This window comes from Polypterus senegalus, chromosome 10 (assembly GCF_016835505.1).
Source record: "Polypterus senegalus isolate Bchr_013 chromosome 10, ASM1683550v1, whole genome shotgun sequence".
Classification (NCBI taxonomy): Eukaryota; Metazoa; Chordata; class Cladistia; order Polypteriformes; family Polypteridae; genus Polypterus; species Polypterus senegalus.
In genome coordinates this window covers 31213530-31234262 of record NC_053163.1, presented here as the reverse complement: position 1 = coordinate 31234262, position 20733 = coordinate 31213530, and the positions used below count along the sequence as shown (strand labels likewise).

The 20733-nt window shown below is 39.7% G+C and overlaps 1 protein-coding gene across 1 annotated transcript; it reads right to left on the bottom strand.

Annotated features, from left to right (window-relative positions):
• Positions 1 to 837: 837 nt before the first annotated feature.
• On the bottom strand, positions 838 to 17874 carry LOC120537021 (zinc finger protein 570-like). Its single transcript, XM_039765618.1, has 4 exons — positions 17176 to 17874; positions 11701 to 12162; positions 4924 to 5869; positions 838 to 1928 (listed from the first exon to the last, which is right to left on the bottom strand). Exons 1-4 carry the CDS (start codon positions 17627 to 17629, stop codon positions 1925 to 1927), a joined length of 1866 nt encoding a protein of 621 aa, XP_039621552.1. The 5' UTR covers positions 17630 to 17874; the 3' UTR covers positions 838 to 1924.
• Between the last annotated feature and the right edge of the window lie 2859 nt (positions 17875 to 20733).

Genomic DNA, 20733 nt, shown 5'->3' with positions numbered 1-20733 from the left:
TTAATGAGAAGTGGATTCCTGCTGTTAATTAAACCTGTTATTCAATTCCATGGCTTGTTGCTACTCTCTTTTTGCCACAGCAGACATTTCCAAAACTCTTGACATTCAGTTTTTTTTCTAAGAACTCCTAAAATGTTTGGGTAACCTGAGGGATCAACCTTACTGAGATCTTCATCTTTATTTTCAGATTTTGTTTGATGGGTACAGGTGAGCTGGTCATGTCCTGCTTGCTTTATGTCTCATTAATGTCTGGCTGCTAATTAAGGAAAACACAACTAAGGGGCCTGAGTCAAGCTAATTAAAGCTAAGGCTAAAGAAGTTAATTAGCATCAAAAACTGGTCACTAATTAAGAAGATGGTTAGAATGAAAACCTGCAGCCACTGCAGCCCTCCAGGACTGGAGTTTGACACCCCGCAGTGTACACCATCTTCAACAGAATGCCATGTTTGGCACTACATGAAGGATATTAGCAAATGATGGGCAGACTTTTGTTATCCAAAGCAGGTTAAAATACTGTATTTGATTTAATAAACAATCATGCTAATGAGAAAACTCAGTGAATGCATTTGTGTAATGATATTAACCTTTAAAAACTTACTGAGCATAAATCATAACACGTGAACTCCATTCTAAGCATATAGAGGCAGTGTTTTATGCTCTGATATGAGCAGTTTCATTTTAAAATTAAACAACTCAAGATAGTGTTTTTCCAAAAATATAATATGTAATGATGGTTTCAATTATAAGACAATAAATAGAAATGAAAATATAATCATTTAAATAATAAAAACATTACATATAAACTCTATACTCCATTTACTTCTAAATTTCTGCCTGTAGCTTAATACGTTTTAAGTTACCATTACAAAGGGTAATTGTTTTACTGAAATATCTAAGCTAAGCCCACAACCTCACAGAACTCAGCAGGTTGTACCAGCCCTAGATCTGCATTTGTGCTTAGTTGGAATTTTGACTCTTGTTAGTAAAGTCAGAAAAATGAATAAGATGGGTACAGCTAGGGGAGCAGAAGCATGTGGGAAGAAAATGGGGTACCTGGAGGAAAATCCACACTGACACGTGCTATCTCTACACTGACCATGACCAGGAACTGGATGCTGGGTCCAATTAACCTAATGTGTGTGTTTTGGTGGTATGAGAGGAAGAATTGGGTACCCGGAGGAAAACTTCCAGAGGCATAGAAAAAATGTTCAAAGTGTATACAGACAGACATTGAGGAGGTGGGTAGAGTTGAACCCAGGAGACTATCAATTATCAATAAGTGAATACCACTCATTTTTGCCACAGTTTTACAACAGCACCACTGATAAAGTCATCATCAGCACTTTTGCTGTGAACTAACATACAAGGCTAATGAAATTTTGTATCACAAGTAGACGGTCCTCATTTGTGACATTGTGTATGTGGTCACTTTATTGCAATATCCATACATTTTACAAACCATCAGTTAATAATACATTCAGTGTGTGTGTGTGTGTGTACTTTATATATAAAAGCCACATACAGAGTATACACATTCACAGAAGGAAAGGTCAGAGTGACGTCCTCGCTGGGATGGATGGTGGTCCCTTACCTGGCCAGTAAGCTTTCATAATGGAAGGACAGTGGAAGATGACTTCCTGGAGACATGTGTTGACCATTTTACGCTGGGTGGCAGCATCCATCTGGTGGAGCTTCTAGTTGTGCACCTGCTGGGCAGAATTGGAACTGTGGTCTCAATGGGCGGCCCTGTTGGGGTACCTGGGTGCCACCAGGGGGAACTGCCAGAAAGACATTTATCTATACTAGAGTAGTTCTGTGCTTCTTGGTGGCAATGTTGCTGCACTGGAAGCAGCATCAAGTCCAGGTTGAAAAGGAGCTGCTCCACCTTCCACGGGTGTGTCAGAGTCAGAAACAAAGCAAAGCTCACCTGTGAGGAGAGGAATAAAAAGAGAAAGAATTACTAAAGAAGAAAGAAAAAGAGGTGTATAACAATTTATTTGAAAGTGGAACAGTCTATTGCAGTTGTGTCAAGGGTTGGGGGCTTTGAGACCATCCTCTAGTGCAGTGTTTCTCAAACTCGGTCCTGGGGACCCCCTGTGGCTGCAGGTTTTTGTTCCAACCAGATTCCTAATCAGTGACAACACCTGATAACACTGAGCTCATTTAATTAGCTGTTTTTTTCTTTTATTTGACATTCAGAAAAGCACAGCTGCATGATTTTTACATTTATAAGACATTTATAAATATTTCTGCTTTTGCTATAGATTTAAATGCTTAACTTTCTTTTGTTGATTTCATTATACTTTGTCCTTTCTTTGTGCAGTTTTTCCCCTTTCATTGTATCTCAATAATGACAACTTAAAACGAGCAGATCAGAGATGCTGGCAAACAACATTGAATAATCAAAGGCTGCAACTACTTTAGCGTCAGACCCACTAGTTAGTAAATAATGGATTAATTAAACAATTAGAACAGCTTGAAAAGTAGAATGAAAATAAAGATAAATACTGTTAAAAAGAAAAAAACATTATTCCTATCTAACTGCTTGGTATATTTTAATATATATATATATATATAAATATATATATATATATATATTGTGGCAGTAGTAGGGGCAGTAGTGCACCCTTGAACCCTCAGGTACAACTCCAGACACCAGGTAAAAGTCCACGACCTTTTTATTTTTTCCCACAGTGCACCAAGCACCTTCCACACTACTCATAAATAAACTCTTTAAACAAACCACTACTATTAAACTCTCCTCCTCGCCCAGACACTTTGCTCCTCCGCCTCCCAGCACAGCTCAGTGTCTGGACTGAGGCACCGTCCTTTTATAGCCCCTGACCCGGAGGTGTTCCTGTCCCAGCAGTCCACAGTTCCTTATTCCTTCCGGGTCAGGGCAATCAGTCTTTTACTTCACCCCGGGAGCACGCCATCCCTTCCCGTCACGTGACTGTGACGTACTCCCGGGTCATAGGGCACAACAGATCCCACAAGTCCCCCCACAGCGACTCCTGGTGGTCCCCAAGGTATCCAGCAGGGCTGTGTATAAACACTATAGAGTACATAAGGCCCTGCTGGACCTCGGGGCACGATCCTGCTGTCGGGAGAGCTCCTCCTGTCGGCCTGGGGGTGCGGACCGGCCTGGGAAGCCGGCAGTCTTCCACAATATATATATAAGCAAACTTAGTTTTCAAATTTCTATATTGTTCCCTAAATACAGAACTTGGGAAATATCAGTTCACTTAATTAGCCCAGGAGTTCAATTAAAAACAGAAGGTGGTTGGAACAAAAACCTGCAGCGACAGGGGGTCCTCAGGACCGACATTGAGAACCCCTGCTCTAGTGGCCATGTATGTATCCATACATATATACATACATCATTTTTTATATATACTAGTAGGCTTTGCCCCCTGCTCGCTTGTTGAAGACTAAACTTCGGACAGAAAGGCCCACAAACAAACAGCAACTGAAAGGCGCTGCAGTAAAGGCCTGGCAGAGCATTGAAAAGGAGGAAACCCAGCATCTGGTGATGTCCATTAGTTCAAGACTTCAGGCTGTCATTGCCAGCAAAGGGTTTTCAACCAAGTATTAGAAATGAACATTTTATTTCCAGTTATTTCATTTGTCCAATTACTTTTGAGCCCCTTAAATGAAGGGATTGTGTTAAAAAAATACTTAAATTCCCTCACATTTTTATGCAATCATTTTGTTCACTCCACTGAATTAAAGCTGAAAGTCTGCACTTCAACTGCATCGGAGTTGTTTCATTTAAAATTCATTGTGGTAATGTACAGAACCAAAATTAGAAAAAAATTGTCTCTGTCCAAATATTTATGGACCTAACTGTAAGGCGCAAGGCAGGAAACAAACCCCAGGCAGGGCGCCAGCCCACCGCAATGCTTGAACATTTCTATTCTAAATCTGCAAATGTGGCATTTTTACCATAAAAGCTTGTTTTAATCATTATTTTACTAAAAGAAATCATTTATACCCCCTGCGTTATTTGGAGAATATATTTGATGTATGCTATACAAATCAAATCAATGTGTCAGCTAATGTGCACAAGTAATTGAACCCCAGCAAATACTATCTCAAGGAAAGACGGTAGCAGGAGGATATAGTTCCTCATTGACCAAGTTAATAACTACTGGGGTTTAATTATTTTTTGCATCAAAATCTGAGGTGGCATCTGCTATACTACAGTTACAAACTGGGTCTTGCCCATGCAGGTTAGCGTAATGAACCATATCACAATCTGAAGAAACTTCAGATGATCAGACAAAGGATGCTGTGACCATCAGATTAGTGTCAGGAAACCATAACACAATATGTTTGAATGAAACTGCCTACAGTAACATAAGCAGTCTCTAAACAGAAAAAATTGAAACCATTGAGCTGGCATTATACCGATTCTAAAAAAAAAAGTGAACAGAATTCAAGGAATGTTGCATAAAGCACAGTGAAGAAGTGCTTAGGAAGATACTCTAAAGTTTGCTTTCCAGGAGAGGTCTGTTTGGATTTTGTGCATTATCTCAATGTCTGTATGGGTTTTCACCATCTTACTCTCAAATTCCAAAGCTGTACGAATGATTTGACAAGCTTAACCTAGCTCAGTATGAGTAAGTGGAGAGGTTTGTGTTTATGTGCACTGGAGTTTACTCACATATTTTTTTGTAGAGTTGATTCCGCCCAGATTATCTGTGACTTTATAATGGTATTAAGGAAAATGTGTCTCCTAAATGTTTTGCAGTTGTTGAATTATAATTTGCATTCATAATTACATAAAGGTTACCCCCTTTTCTTCTAAAAATTTCAATGGATACTTAACACTGCTCTATTATCCCAGGTTAAATACAACAAAACATGTTAGGCCCTTGCATTCAACCCAGCCTGGAATTCATTTAGTGGTATTCAGTTACCGTTTCATAGCCTGTTTTTCTCCACTATGGCACCGGAGGTGGGATATAAGGCTAGATTTCCAAGTGAACCTTTCACCACATTCTCTGCAGCAGTAGGGCTTCTCTCCGGTGTGAATCCTCTGATGCTGCTGGAGGTTACCTTTCAGGGTGAATGTCTTTCCACATTCGGTGCAGCTGTAAGGATCCTCCCCAGTGTTAACTGCCTGGTGTTGTTGAAGGTGTCTCTTAAGATTTCTTTTCAGTGTAAACCTGTTCCCACATTCACCACAACAGTGTGGCTTCTCCCTCGTGTCAACTGTAGGATGCTGCTGGAGATGCCGCTTGAGGTTCCTTTTTAAAGTAAATCCCTTGCCACATTCCGAGCAGCAGTGTGGCTTCTCCCCAGTATGAATTCTCTGATGTTCTTGCAGATAGATTTTCTGTATGAATTTCTTTCCACATTCATTACAGCTGTATGGTTTGTCTTCATTGTGAGTTACTTTGTGCTTCTGAAGATAGCTTTTCAGCGTGAACTTCTTCCCACATTTTGTACAACTATAAGGCTTTTCTTCTGTGTGAGTCCTCTGGTGCTGCTGAAGACCTGTCTTCATTGTAAACCTCTTACCACAGTCAGCACAGCTGTATGGCTTCTCGCCTGTGTGAATGATCTGGTGCCGTCGAAAGTGGCTTTTCTTCATAAACCGCTTCCCACATTCAGTGCAGCAGTATGGCTTCTCACCAGTGTGAATTCGCTGATGTTCATGAAGGTGACCCTTCTGTTTGAACTTTTTGCCACACAGAAAGCAGTGATGTTGAGCCACTGTAGAGTCTGAAAGCTGTTCAGCTTGTGCAGCAAATTTCAAGGAACAGTTTTTCTCCTCCATAACTTTTGTCATAGTTTCCCCACTTTTAGCTTCCTCTGTTCTCTGATGTTGGGGTTTACGCAGAGGAGAATCTTGTCTGTGTTCTGTGAAAAAAGAGGAAATGTAAAAACTAATCAAACAAATTAAAAAAATACAGCAATAGCAGAACATTCTGGTGTGTTCTGGGACTGTTAAGTGCTTTTAAAGTTTGATCATTTTTAATTTTTATTTAGGTACTTTAGAGAGGCACTTGTCACATTATGTGTGTTAAATATTTTTGTAATAGTGAGTCATAATCAAAAATAACAAATAATATAATGTAATTACTTGTGTAAGTAGACTACATTAAATACATTTTTAATTGCACTTTAGTTAAAAATGTAGTTCAAGTAGTAGTATGGAGCTATAAAATCTTTCATGAATACCAGATTCCAACTCAAGTGATTTAACAGTTGCCTTTTCTCGTGTTATTTGTATTATTGTATTATTATCTGTCTGAGGTCTTCAGTACATCTTCAATCAGTGTCTGACCCAGGCTGTCTTCTCTGTATGCCTTAAGTCCACAACAATTGTACCAGTGCTTTGTAAACTATCCTCTCTCGGGTGCCTGAATGACTACCATCCTGTTGCCCTCACCCCCATCATCACCAAATACTTTGAGAGACTGGTCATGGGCCACCTCAAATCCAGTCTACCTCGCACACTAGAGCCCTAACAGTTTGCCTATCATCCCAATAGGTCAACGGAGGATGCCATATCCTTGGCCCTTCACTCCGCCTGGGTAACACCAGCTCATAAGTCAGAAGGTTATTTGTTATATTTTAGCTCCACATTTAACACTATCATCCCCTCCAATCTGGTAAATAAACTTGGTAACCTCAGCATCAGCACCTCTCTTTGTAATTGGACTTTGGACTTTCTAACCAACAGAGCCCAGTCTATCAGGACAAACAACCACACACATCCTCTACCCTGATCCTGAATACTGGCATTTTGCAGGGCTGTGTACTCAGCCCACGCCTCTACTCCCTCTTCACCCATGACTCTGTCATTTTACTTGGCTCCAACTCTATCATAAAGTTTGCAGACAACACCACAGTAATATGAATGAACAGTGTGACAATGATGAGTCAGCCTCGATTCTGAACTCTCAACCCTTACTACTCAATAGCTGATCTTTTCAAATATCAATAACTTCTGACTGTATTATATGCATAGTTTCACCGGTTTACATATTTCTCTATTATAATAAAAAAAATCCTGTGATGAGACAAGACTTTTTAGTTTGGGACATGACGTGACTTTTTCAGGGAGACACTTTCACATCCCGCAAGACGAGACTTTGTGCCAAGAAATTTAACCACACCCAGGGCCGAAAATAAAAGAAAAAGAGTAGATGACAAAGTACAGTAGAACGTCGTAAAGAATTCAAAAACATTGGCGCGATACACATGCAGAGCAGATTAGAGATAATGAAAGTACTAAAATTCAAAAGTCTCAAAAAAATGATAGTAAAAATCACATTAGCACAAACAAACGGAAATTATTACTCGGTGAAATAACAGAACAGCGAAAAGAGATCAAATACATTGTTCGGATTTAAACTTTTAGTTGGAGACTTATAGATTGTCTAATTTGTGTTGCCATCAAGGAAACTTAGTGTTTCTTCCCAATGAAGAGGCGTTTCCATGAGAATTAAAAGATTTGTTGTTTGGTGAAAGTGAAATCCACATTTGCAAGCAGCAGAGACTTGAAGTGGCTGGTGCATAGTGCAGGCTTGGGATAGGAGGGTTTGGGCAAGCGAAGCGAGCAGGAGGCAAAGCCCCCTAGTGTCTATTATGTACATAAAAATATTTTATATATCTATATTTATTCATATTGTCACGCTTGGGTCACAGATTTGCACAGAGACACAGGAGGTCGTAGAAACAAGAAGGATTTTTATTCAAACACTGCAAACACATGAGCTTAAATGTGCTCCATGACAAGTCAGATATGACAGTTCCGCTAGGAGCGGAGAGAGATAAAAGCAAACAATCAATTCCAAAACTGACAGGCGCTGCGCAAGGCTTATAAGTCGGCGGAGTACCGTGCGAGGCTTGTATTACGCGTTATAGTGCAAGGATAAGGAACAATGTGAGGGTGGTAGTCAGTGGTTCAGGGTTTGTGGTTTTCTCAGGGGCGTCTGTATCTATTTGGGGTGCGATTAACCCTCCAGCTCACAATATCCTGTATCTGTACTTATTGATCAGTATTTTTATCTATTTACTCTTCCTTATATACTATTACCTGTAAATTCAAATATCATATAGATATATATTCTCATTTCTATATTGTTTTATTTACCTTATTGTTTATTGCACTTTAATGTACTGTATTTGTACCCACTGTCTATTGCACTTAATTCTCTATTTGCACCATCTGGTTAGATGCTAAACTGCATTTCATTGTACCTGTACAATGACAATAAAGTTGAATCTAATCTAATCTAATCTAATCTAATCTAATCTAACTACTGTTAGTTTTTGTTTGTGAGGAGTCTATGGCTAATTGTAGATCATATTTCTTAGGCATAAAAGTTTTGAACAAAACACACAATGCACAGTTCTGTTGAAGTCTCAGCCTAACATTATTAGCTACAACAGATCATAACAGATTCATTGAGGCACTGGGTGGCTAAAATTATAGCGTCAGAGAAATATTAAATCACCAGTAACAGCGAGAATACACTTGACTTGAGCTTTCCTATTATGTTTAGAATTCGTTTGCTCAGAGTTTGATGTGCATGCTGCTTCCTGAGCAGCTCTTCTTTTCTCCGCCCTAGCGGCCCGCACTTTCTTTTCTATCATTGGCATCTTTTCACGTTAAAAGTGATTAAGTCAGTGTTTGTGTTGCAATTAGTACATTTTCTTAACTTTTTCACTTAAGATGGCACTTAAGTCTTCAATTTGCCTCAAGAATGATTTAAGATACAAAGAGGTAGGGGAAGTGATGGCAAAGGTGGCAGGGATTAGAATGCCGCCCGTATGCATGCGCCACCCTTCTGGCCGCTGCCAAGAGTTGATTCTACAATAAAATAAAATAAAAATAAAACCAGGAATAACCTTGGAGGCCAATCATCACCCCGAAAACGGATAGTTAACATCACATAGTATATGTGTACCAAATTACAGGTCAATAGTTCAAACGGTTTGCAAGCTACAGGTAATTTAAAATCTGGACAGACAAATGGACAGCCATGGTAGCATATTATATAAGAAAATTATAATCTTCAGATAATGCAGCTGTAAGGTTGTTTTTAGTGCAATTTCTAAGGGGTCTCATTACCACTTGATAACTTGCTTGCATTCTTTGCTATTATGGTCATGAAGGTTGGTTACTTTATCTAGTACAAGTGAGAGCAAACGTGAGTTGATATTGCATAAATCTAGTGCTAGTGTTTTAATAGCTGGTATTGGGGATCTGCTTTGCCATTAAGTATAGCTATTGTACATGTAAAAGAGAAAAATATACAAAATGTACAAGCTGAAGTCATCTTTCTCAAGGTATTCTGAAACAGTAAACTAATCTGAGATTGAAGTTGCATAGGATGTTCCTTTTAGAGAATGTTCGTTTTAAGATTAATGAGTTTTCAAATTTGCCAAAAGCTTTTTCTGTTTAAATTGGAAGAAGTGCACTTAACTTGTCTCCTTAACTATTCATCATTTGCATAGAAAGCATATCAATGAACAGCAAGGGTTTGAACAACATCCAGTTTGTAGAAATGAAGGTTGAATCTCTGTTGTTTGAGGATGTTGTTGTGTTGTTGGCCTCATCTGAATCTCTGGTGCTCACTGGCACAGCTCAAGCTTTGTGTGAAGTAAGGAGAGATTAAGATTCAGCGCCTCCAAAGTTGAGGTCATCCCTTTCTTTGGAAGAGAACTAGCTGGCCCAGATGGAGAAGTACATCAAGGTCTTGTTCATGAATAAGACTGGAGGATATAATGACATTGAGCTAAGGACATTGAGCTAACAGAGGAGTAGTTGTTAAATCCTCAGCTAAGGCTGTCGATCAATTACTCAGTAAATATTCCCTTCCAAATCCATATCCATGGGCTTTGAGGTGTGAACAAAAGAGTAAGGCTGCTTGTACACGAGGCTCTAATGTGATTCACTGCACATTGTCAAATGTTTAGACACAACCAGAAATTTTCATGCTTTTAGAAAATTAGAAACTGATAACTTAATATATGACTTTATTTAAATAGGACTGCAAAGCCCCAACTTTTAGCAGCCATTCCTTTGGGGTGCTAATGGTATACACCCTTAGCTTATCTTTAATTAGTTATGCATAAATAGTAATTGGTTATTAAATAAAACCTTAATATGCATTAGCACTGCTGAAACCTGTTTTTCTGTTTACTTGGGTTATGTGAATAATACATTTAAAAAGTCAGTCAATACAAGCAGTGGAGCAGCTAGAGTTCGTGCCACTCAGGGCGGGACAGTGCTTCAATTTACCGCCCTCCAACATATCTGACTATGTTAACCTATTTAAATAAGAAATGAAAATGATATATAGAGAAAAATGAAGATACATTTTGTATAGATTTATTCATATATAGAGAAACAGCAATAATTTTTCACATATAATTATTTATAAGCATTAACTAGACAAGAATATAGTATAGACACACTGATAAGCCGTGTTCTAATTGTTAATTAATTGTTCTAATTGGGTGGCAAACAGGATAAGTCAAGTCATGTTGGGGAGCATGCACTGGTACAGCACGTTGCTGCACCCACTATACGATGAAACTCCGGATCCCAGTTGGCAACTCCCCAGACAGACACGCGATGCAGTCCCACCCTCCAGAAATGACCCTCTATCTGACGCAGCCAGGTGTTACATGGGCGACCTCTTGGCCTGGTTCAGCCACTCAGATCCCCAACAATGAGGATCTTACGAGCTGGATCAGAGAAATGCGCCACATGGCCGTAGTGCCATAACTGACACTCCCTCAAAATGCAGGTAATGTGCCTCATTCAGGTCTCCTTGAGCAATCGGTCATTCGACACAAAGTCAAACCAATGGTACCCAAGGATTTTCCGGACAGACACAGTACCAAAGGAGTCCAGTCTTTGTCTCAGGTCACTGGGTAGCATCCATTTCTCGCAACCATATAGCAAGACAGGATGCACCAGGATTCTAAAGACTTGGACCTTTGTCCTTTTGCATATATATATCAGGAGCGCCACACACCCCTTTCCAGCGACCTCATGACCCTCATGTCACCAGAGACATGAATGTCACTGCCAAGTTAAGTAAACCTCTCGACAAGATCAACACTCTCTCCGCAAACAGACACACTGCTGATGGCTGTGCCCAAGAGGTCATTAAAGTCCTGGATCTTGGCTTTTATCCAGGACACTCGCAAGCCCAGACACTCAGTTTCCTTACTCAGTCTCTCAAGCGCCCCTATCAGAGCCTGCATTGACTACATGAAGATCACAGCAAAGTCAAGATCCATGAATCTTTCTTCACCAACAGTTGCCCCACAGCCGCTGGACCCCACGACCTTGCCCATCACCCAGTCCATACAAGCACTGAACAGAGTAGGAGCAGAACACACCCCTGATGAACCCCAGAATCAACTGGGAAAAACACAGAGGTTCTGCCTCCACTCTGCACAGCACTCACAGTACCAGTGTACAGGCCGGCCATGATATCCAGCAACCTCGAGGGGATCCTGCAAACCCTCAGGATGTCCCACAGGGCAGCTCAAACAATTATTATTGATGATTATTAATTCTGACAGAAACTATCCTACATAGAAACATAAGGTAGCTACATTTATCAAAGAAATAGTTTATAATTTCATACCTTATGAACTTAATGTACAAACTATTATTTGTGAATCCAACAAGTGCCAACTCACATATAGTTTAAACTTACCAAGATGAAGTAGACTATTCTCTAAGACGGACTCTTCATCTTCTGCACTGGCACTTTCAACCTCGCTGTCAAAAATGTCACACTGAATGGACACTTCTTCCCAGTCCTCTCCTTTAATAGGTACAGGTTTCTGGTCCAAGCTCTCTTCTTTAATGTGGACAGAATCCTCATCACAATCCTCCTCTTTAATGGGAGCCGAGTCCTCAACACAACACTCTTCCTTGATGCACACCAGTACCTGCTGTATATGGTCCTCCTCAGTAAGGGACGTGTCCACTTTTGGGTCATCTCCTTTGGTGTGCTTGGAATTCTGCTCACAACATTCTTTTTCAGGTGAGCACAGTTGTGTGGTTAACTGGAGGGAATCCCTGGTGTTCTCTTCTCTTCCAAATGAATCATCCATGTGAATCACTTTCAAGCTTAATAGTCTTTCATCACCAGAAAAATCATCTTCTTCTTTATCTGTGGGTGAAACGTAAAAGTACAATTTCCACTAAATAAATAAACAAAACTAAATCACAGCATTCTACTTTCAAACACAATAAACACATGAAGTGATTCTTATAAAGAAACAATTAATAAATAGTTTATCTACAGTATACAGTACATTTAAAAAACTGATTTATTTATATATCAATATTTACTTCTAAAAAAATTGTACATTGAAATGTACCTCCACACCATAAACGATAATGGCTATAAATCTGCTTGTTCAGTTTAAGTGATTTTAGTTAAGCCATCAAAATTTTTTAAACCTGCTTATTCCATTACAAGATCCCTGGCCATCCTGGGAGCACCAGATTCTAAACAAGAACTAATCTTGAACTGGCACACACTGCAGCTCACACATAATCAGTGACTTTTAGCAAGCAGTAGGTTAATTACATGTATGACGGCTGTCCATGCTCACAGACTAAAAGAAAATTTATTACAACAATAACCAAAGCCAAGAATCATGTTGGAACCCAAGCGTTCATTTGGGCACCTCACAGTGCAATTAAATTTTAAAAACAACAAACTTGGGCCTGTGCTTAACCTCTTAAGTCTATCAATGCAATTAGTCATTAAATTATGGAAGTGAATAGTGTTATAGGTTAATTAAAACAACATTGAAAGTCGAGTGTGTGTGATCTTTTGCCAGAAACACTGACATATATTAACTATATTTTGTGAGTAGGAACAAGACATGTGCGTGAATGAGAGGAAGGTCAGTGGAATGGTGAGGATGCAGGGAGTAGAGTTGGCAAAGGTGGATGAGTTGAAATACCTGGGATCAATAGTACAGAGAAATGGGGATTGTGGAAGAGAGGTGAAGAAGAAAGTGAAAGCAGGGTGGAATGGGTGGAAAAGAGTGTAGGTAGTCATTTGTGACAGATGGGTATCAGCAAGAGTAAAAGGGAAGGTCTACAGGATGGTAGTGAGACCAGCTACAGTGCATCCGGAAAGTATTCACAGCGCACCACTTTTTCCACATTTTTTTATGTTACAGCCTTATTCCAAAATGGATTAAATTCATTTTTTTCCTCAGAATTCTAAACACAGCACCCCATAATGACAACATGAAAAAAGTTTACTTGAGGTTTTTGTAAATTTATTAAAAATAAAAAAACTGAGAAATCACATGTACATAAGTATTCACAGCCTTTGCTCAATACTTTGTCGATGCACCTTTGGCAGCAATTACAGCCTCAAGTCTTTTTGAATATGATGCCACAAGCTTGGCACACCTATCCTTCGCCAGTTTCACCCATTCCTCTTTGCAGTACCTCTCAAGATCCATGAAGTTGGACGAGAAGCGTCGGTGCACAGCCATTTTAAGATCTCTCCTGAGATGTTCAAACGGATTCAAGTCTGGGCTCTGGCTGGGTCACTCAAAGACATTCACAGAGTTGTCCTGAAGCCACTCCTTTGATATCTTGACTGTGTGCTTAGGGTCGTTGTCCTGCTGAAAGATGAACCGTCGCCCCAGTCTGAGGTCAAGAGCGCTCTGGAGCAGGTTTTCATACAAGATGTCTCTGTACATTGCTGCAGTCACCTTTCCCTTTATCCTGACTAGTCTCCCAGTTCCTGCCGCTGAAAAACATCCCCACAGCATGATGCTGCCACCACCATGCTTCACTGTAGGGATGGTATTGGCATGGTGATGAGCGGTGCCTGGATTCCTCCAAACTTGATGCCTGGCATTCACACCAAAAAGTTCAATCTTTGTATCATCAGACCAGAGAATTTTGTTTCTCATGGTCTGAGAGTCCCTCAGGTGTCTTTTGGCAAACTCCAGGCAGGCTGCCATGTGCCTTTTACTAAGGGGTGGCTTCCGTCTGGCTACTCTACCATACAGGCCTGATTGGTTGATTGCCGCAGAGATGGTTGTCCTTCTGGAGGGTTCTCCTCTCTCCACAGAGGACCTCTGGAGCTCTGACAGAGTGACCATCGGGTTCTTGGTCACCTCCCTGACTAAGGCCCTTCTCAGTTTAGATGGCCGGCCAGCTCTAGGAAGAGTCCTGGTGGTTTTGAACTTCTTCCACTTATGGATGATGGAGGCCACTGTGCTCATTGGGACCTTCAAAGCAGCAGAAATTTTTCTGTAACCTTCCCCAGATTTGTGCCTTGAGACAATTCTTTTGACTTCATGCTTGGTTTGTGCTCTGACATGAACTGTCAACTGTGGGACCTTATATAGACAGGTGTGTGCTTTTCCAAATCTGTCCAATCAGCTGAATTTACCACAGGTGGACTCCAATTAAGCTGCAGAAACATCTCAAGGATGATCAGGGGAAACAAAATGCACCTGAGCACAATTTTTACCTTAATGGCAAAGGCTGTGAATACTTATGTACATGTGCTTTCTCAATTTTTTTATTTTTAATAAATTTGCAAAAATCTCAAATAAACTTTTTTCACGTTGTCATTATGGGGTGTTGTGTGTAGAATTCTGAGGAAAAAAATTAATTTAATCCATTTTGGAATAAGGCTGTAACATAACAAAATGTGGAAAAAGTGATGCGCTGTGAATACTTTTCGGATGCACTGTATGTATATAACTGTGTACATGACACATAAATCTTTAAATGAAGTAAGGCAGAAGCCCAATTAAAAGAAAATGTTGGCTACGACACAGGGGGCCAACCATAGTGAATCCGTGAACTACTTATTTCTAAATGGCAGGAAACAGATTCTTTGGTACTACTGTAAAAGCATCAATATATGTACACTTAGGTAAAACTGCACATATTCCTACAAATCGATGTCCAAAATGCTGCACCATAGTCAAGAACTGAATTTGACTGCTGACCTAGCTGTCATCTTCCAAGAATGTGTACATTCGCCTTTTGTCCCATATTTCATTTGTCTTCCACATTACATTCATGTTAGGCTCCCTGGCAACTCTAAACTTTTCTGGGAATGACAGAATATGGATACATACACGAGAGTGCTCTGTGGTGGAATGTCACCCCATCCTGTGTTAATACCTTCCTTGTGATTAGGGGTTCTGTGATCCATGCACCATGCAACACCATAACGGAAAGAGTATAAAACAGAATAAACAGAAGGTCCTGCACGTTCACAGAGAAGGTCATATAATGGATGCAATGACAGTGGTTAGCAAGGGGGGCACTGGGGATGTTGGACTAGGGTGGAGTAATTCTGTTGATGAATTACAATGTAAACTTGAGATACAAGGTATGAAGATTCATTTCTTAAATGTGATAATAGATACTGGATTGTAACAGATTTAAGGTGAGGAGGAGTAAGGGTGAGCAGATCACTTGAGATGGCTGGTTAAGCTCAGTTGTTTCTGAACAAATTATCTGAAGCCAATCAACTTGAGACCCTACAATATTTTTAAGGAATTTATCAAATTACAATGAAACCCTTATAAATATATATTTAAGTGCAGTCTGTAGCCAAGCCTTGTGGCTATGCATCTATGATATATATGCACTTTAAGAAGGTTAAAGTAATTTACAGAGAATGACTAATTATTAAATCTGAGCAACTGTTAGCATTTGTCTATTTGAGAATCAAGACATTAAAATGTAAATTGAACTTAACAAAGACAATAAAAATACTAAGGAAGAGCGCTTCACATTAGTAACGGGCTGAAACTTCTGAAAAGACTATCGAACACAAAAGTTATTAGATTCTTAAAAATAAAAGTGATCAAAACTGCAAATTAAAAATATATGCTTGCTCTTGTTTAAATATAAAAGTAAAGCGAGAATGACAAAATATCAGTTGTGGTCACATAAAACCTTGAAGTAATTCTGTGAAAAATAAATTTGCCATTAATGCTTCTATTTCTGACCAATTAATGTTTTGCAATGTCCATTTGTCACAATTTTATGTCACCCAAAGTTATAGTCATTTTATTTTAAGACTTGGTGAGGACAAATGATTATTAACTATATTCTGATATTAAAAAAAGCAAAAATCGAAATGAAAGACAATAGATTTTGTTTTCCATATCACTGTATGGCAGAGGGTCCATAAGTTCAGTCCTGGAGGGCCACAGTAGCTGCGGGGTTTTTTTTCCGCAACCCATTTGCCTTTTAGAAGCTGCTGATGCTGTGATTGCTCATGCAATAGTTTTTGTGCTTCATTTAGTGAATTTGCTTTTTAAGATTCTCTTTCTCTTCACTTGTTCTTTTAGTCTTAAAACACCTTTACTCATATTTTGACAGGTTCTTGCTTTCTTAATTAATTACCAATTAACGATGAGCTGCAAATAACAAATGAACTAACAGTTCACCATCTGTACATGTCAAATTTATACCCGTGTGTGCTCATCATTAAGCATGTGTTATAACAAAAAATCTGGATCCATCCATTTTCCAAAAATGCTCATTCTAAGCTGGATCCCGGGGAAACTGGGGCCTTTTCTAGCAAGCATCGGTGGTAAGGCAGGTACAATCTCTGGATAGTATGCGTCTGTCCACCAGAGGACGATTTTCGGAAATATATGGAAGATAATAAAGTTAAGGACTGGGAATTACTAATCTGTATCGGACCACAAATCATTTGAAGAATATCCTTGTAAAAGAAAAAACAACAAATGATCTGACAAACTAAATCCCACAGAATTAATCATTACATTCTGTTATTATTAACGGTTGTTTCTATTTAACAAATTTGGTTGTTAAAATACACTCAGAGACTATAACCGCTGGGCTGTGGGAGGAAAGCGGGTGTGGTCAGGGAACCGCCCACTGATAGTGATTGGACAGGATTCAAGCCCCGCCTCCCTGAACTGTGAGATGCAGCATTTTCCACGTTGGTATTCTGTTTTTATTTTATACGCACATAAAATTCATCCTTAAGGCTATAAGTGATAAGAAGATACCCAGCGAAACGTTGTGTTCTTGTGCACCCGGTATAATTTGCTATTAATTTAATTTGTTATAAATGATGCAAACAGAAAAAACAATGTAAAGAGTTAACAGACAAGACTGATGGGTGAATTAGTATTAGCGATACCATGAGTGCCTGCTGCTGAATGACCCGCTGTCCACGCCGTGTCCGCGATGACCCCGTCTGCAGAGCCCCTGTATCTCCGTACGGTAAAGAGATCTTTGCGGAGCGTGTCCAGTTGCATCTTGAGGCTGTCTAACTCCTTTATGTCAAACGTTTCAAGGCACAGCTGGAAATCCGCACATCTTCCGTCGACAAAGTCTGCAAACTGAGCCAACACAACCTCCACGGCCGCCCTCGCCGCCTCCTCAACGAAGAGGGACAGGCGATTTTCGGACTGGGCTCTCTTATCCTGAATAGAACTGCAGTGTCTGTCTCTGGCCACTATGAAGGCGGCGAGCTCTTGGTCCAGACAGTCCAGAAATTCCTCAAGTACAGCTCTCGATGTCGCGGTCACCTCTCTTTTTATGGTGGAGGACAGCTGCCCGTTAAAAGAGGCAGGGGACACCTCACAGGACATCTTTGTTCGCGCAGTATTTTGGGGCCCCGCCTTTTATCATTAAACTCCACATTTTACGTCCCTTTCCTGAGTACGGCTGGGATGCACGCAACGTATGATCAGATACACTGGTACACGCTCTGTCTTTCTATTTAATTTGCTATCTTGCTATCAGCTAACAGGCCAATGCGATAGCACTGGGGTGCATTAGTGTTTACAATCATCCTGCCTTGTGTCGCTTGGTGCTTGCAGTCGCTAAGAGCCGCTTTTCGTATGGTTGATGACGTATATTTTATTCGACGCAAACGCTACCCACGCCCCTTTTGTGTTGCTTACTTTGTTCTCAGTGTTCCATGGAGGCAATCGGCCGTCAGCTGCTCGCGCACTACCAGTTTCTGTTATTAGAATAGGATGTAACTCAGTACAGCGCAATTGTGCAATCTGCACCTTTCGTCCTCTCCGCAGACATTTTGTGGTTGAACACCTTAACCGGAGAGCAAACCAAGAGTTGGAATAAGAACAGAGCTGCACATTTGTTTTTTGTAACTCACTTTGGATAAACTAGATGAGTTTAAATACTTGCGATCAACAATTAAGAGTAATGGGGGTTGTGGAAGAGAGTTGAAAAAGAGAGTGCAGGCAGGGTGGAAAGAGTGGAGAAGAGTTTCAGGAGTGATTTGTGACAGATGGGTATCAGCAAGAGTGAAAGGGAAGGTCTACAGGATGGTAGTGAGACCAGCTAGGTTATATGGGCTGGAGTAGGTGGCACTGACCAGAAAGCAGGAGACGGAGCAGGAAGTAGCAAAGTTAAAGATGTTAAGATTTGCATTGGGTGTGACAAGGATGAACAGGATTATAAATGAGGACATTAGAGGGTCAGCTCAAGTTGGATGGTTGGGAGACAAAGTCAGAGAGGCGAAATTGTGTTGGTTTAGACATGTGCAGAGGAGAGATGCTGCGTATATTGGGGAAAGGATATTAATGATAGAGCTGCCAGGTAAGAGGAAGGTCTAAGAGGAGGTTTATGGATGTGCTGAGAGAGGACATGCAGATGGTGGGTGTAACAGAGCAAGATGCAGAAGACAGGACAGTATAGAAGAAGATGATCCGCTGTGGCAACCCCTAACGGGAGAAGCCAAAAGAAGAAGAAGAAGAACTCACTTTGGATAAACACCTGCACACGTTAAACACACCGTTTGTTATCTGTTTTATTGCCTTTAATAGTCCCAGGGGAACCCCATGGCTTGCTTGGCTTTTTGTTCCAGCCAGCAAGTCATTTTACCTCAAATTGATGTCATTGTTTAGCTATCTGGGCTACTGTACAACTATTTCTTATACATTTATCACTATTTGTATTCGTTGCCATTATTTTGATGCTTACTTTTCTTTAGTCATTTTCTGTTGTAAGATTATTCAAATGCTGATGTGCAGACAGAAGAACAAACAATATTGAATGCTAAAGAAGAGCAATTAATACACTGTCATTTTCACTTGTCTCTTTATTAAAAGGCATACTTCACCACAAAGTGACATTTTTATGCTACTTACTCGATGTAGCTTGTACAGGTGGTCGAGAATAAATAATAATCTTATGTTTTAATTAAGAACAGAGATAATTAGGCTTCTCAAAGGAGAGGCATTGATGGAGACCAATGATGGACAACAGCAAACAATACAAAAAGGTCAGTGGAAAAAAAAGAAATTCACAGTCCTTATGTGGCATAATCAGGGTTGCCAGATTGGAAAATCAGAAATACGGGAAACTCTTAAAATCTTTCTCTATATTACTATATATATATATAAATTTATACATGCCCCTACACACCCAGACCAATATATTATATGAAGTAGAGACATAAGTTAAAAATATAAAGCAAGGATTTTAATGGGTTATGAGGAAAACAAAAGTAAAATCATTTGAAAATTATTTACTGAAAGTGCAATTAAATATACTACAGTTTGCTTCAAAACAGCTTCTGCCTCGTTTGATAAATGTCCATTTGCTGGAATATTCATCACGAAATTTACACTTACGTTTTCGCATATTGGGATGGATGGATTAGTTTTTAAGTTAGAAATAAAGTGGGCAGTGTCAAGTATTAACAACAAACTTTGTTGGCACAGTATGTTGCAATGCTGATACAGAACTGCACAGCAGCGCGGCTGGAAAGCAAAATGGTAAGAGTGGCGCTGTCCTCAGCCAACCATAGCAACTCAACAAGTTGCAAACAGGCAGCAAAATCTAGTATACTTGTTATATTTGGTTTATTTTCATCAAGAGAATCTGAGAAAAGAAAGTATACTTACTTATAAAGTTACAGCTAAGTACTGTAAGAAGGTTGTAAAAATATATTTTTATTACGAAATTTGAAAATGAACTAAATATGGGACATTTGGGTGTCCCTGAAAGGTTAGTACGAGACAGGGGACAAAATTATCAAATATGGGACATGTCCCATATATAAGGGACGTCTAGCAACCCTAGGCATAATCCACATGTTAAGTCATCCACAACATCCAAAACACACGTGTTGTTAAATAAACTAACAGAAGACAGTCACATAAACATAAATGAAACAGGCTCAAAAGTGAACGTGAACCTGCCTCATTCATTGGTCACATCCTCTTATCATTCAACATATATTCATATTTACAACTCGAGTAGCTCAGGATTATTTAACAGGAGTCTGTGAAACTACACCAGTGAACTGATCCTCCGCTTGTTGGGGCATCTCATATATGCACAAGTACAAGGGCATATTCTCTTCCTGATATAGTTTTCACTTGTTTTTAACTTGAAGATATTTAGTTGTACCCATCGCTCAGTGCACTTTGCAATGTTATTTATTAATAAATGGTTAGCAGGCTGGACTCCTGACCAATGAATATGTTGTCGATTGAAATGCAGTAGGTCCTTGAGATAACTGCTGACTGACTCACTTGTAAGTTTTTAAATGTTGCTCAAAAGAACTATGATGATCTAGAAAGGACCCAACTGATTTACAAAAGCAATTTACAGGACCCTTGTAAGTGAATTCTTTACCTGCTTCTATATTCCTTCTTCCTTTTTATCAATAATTGTACATTCTATCTTCTTGTGACCAATAATTTATAACTGTAATGCA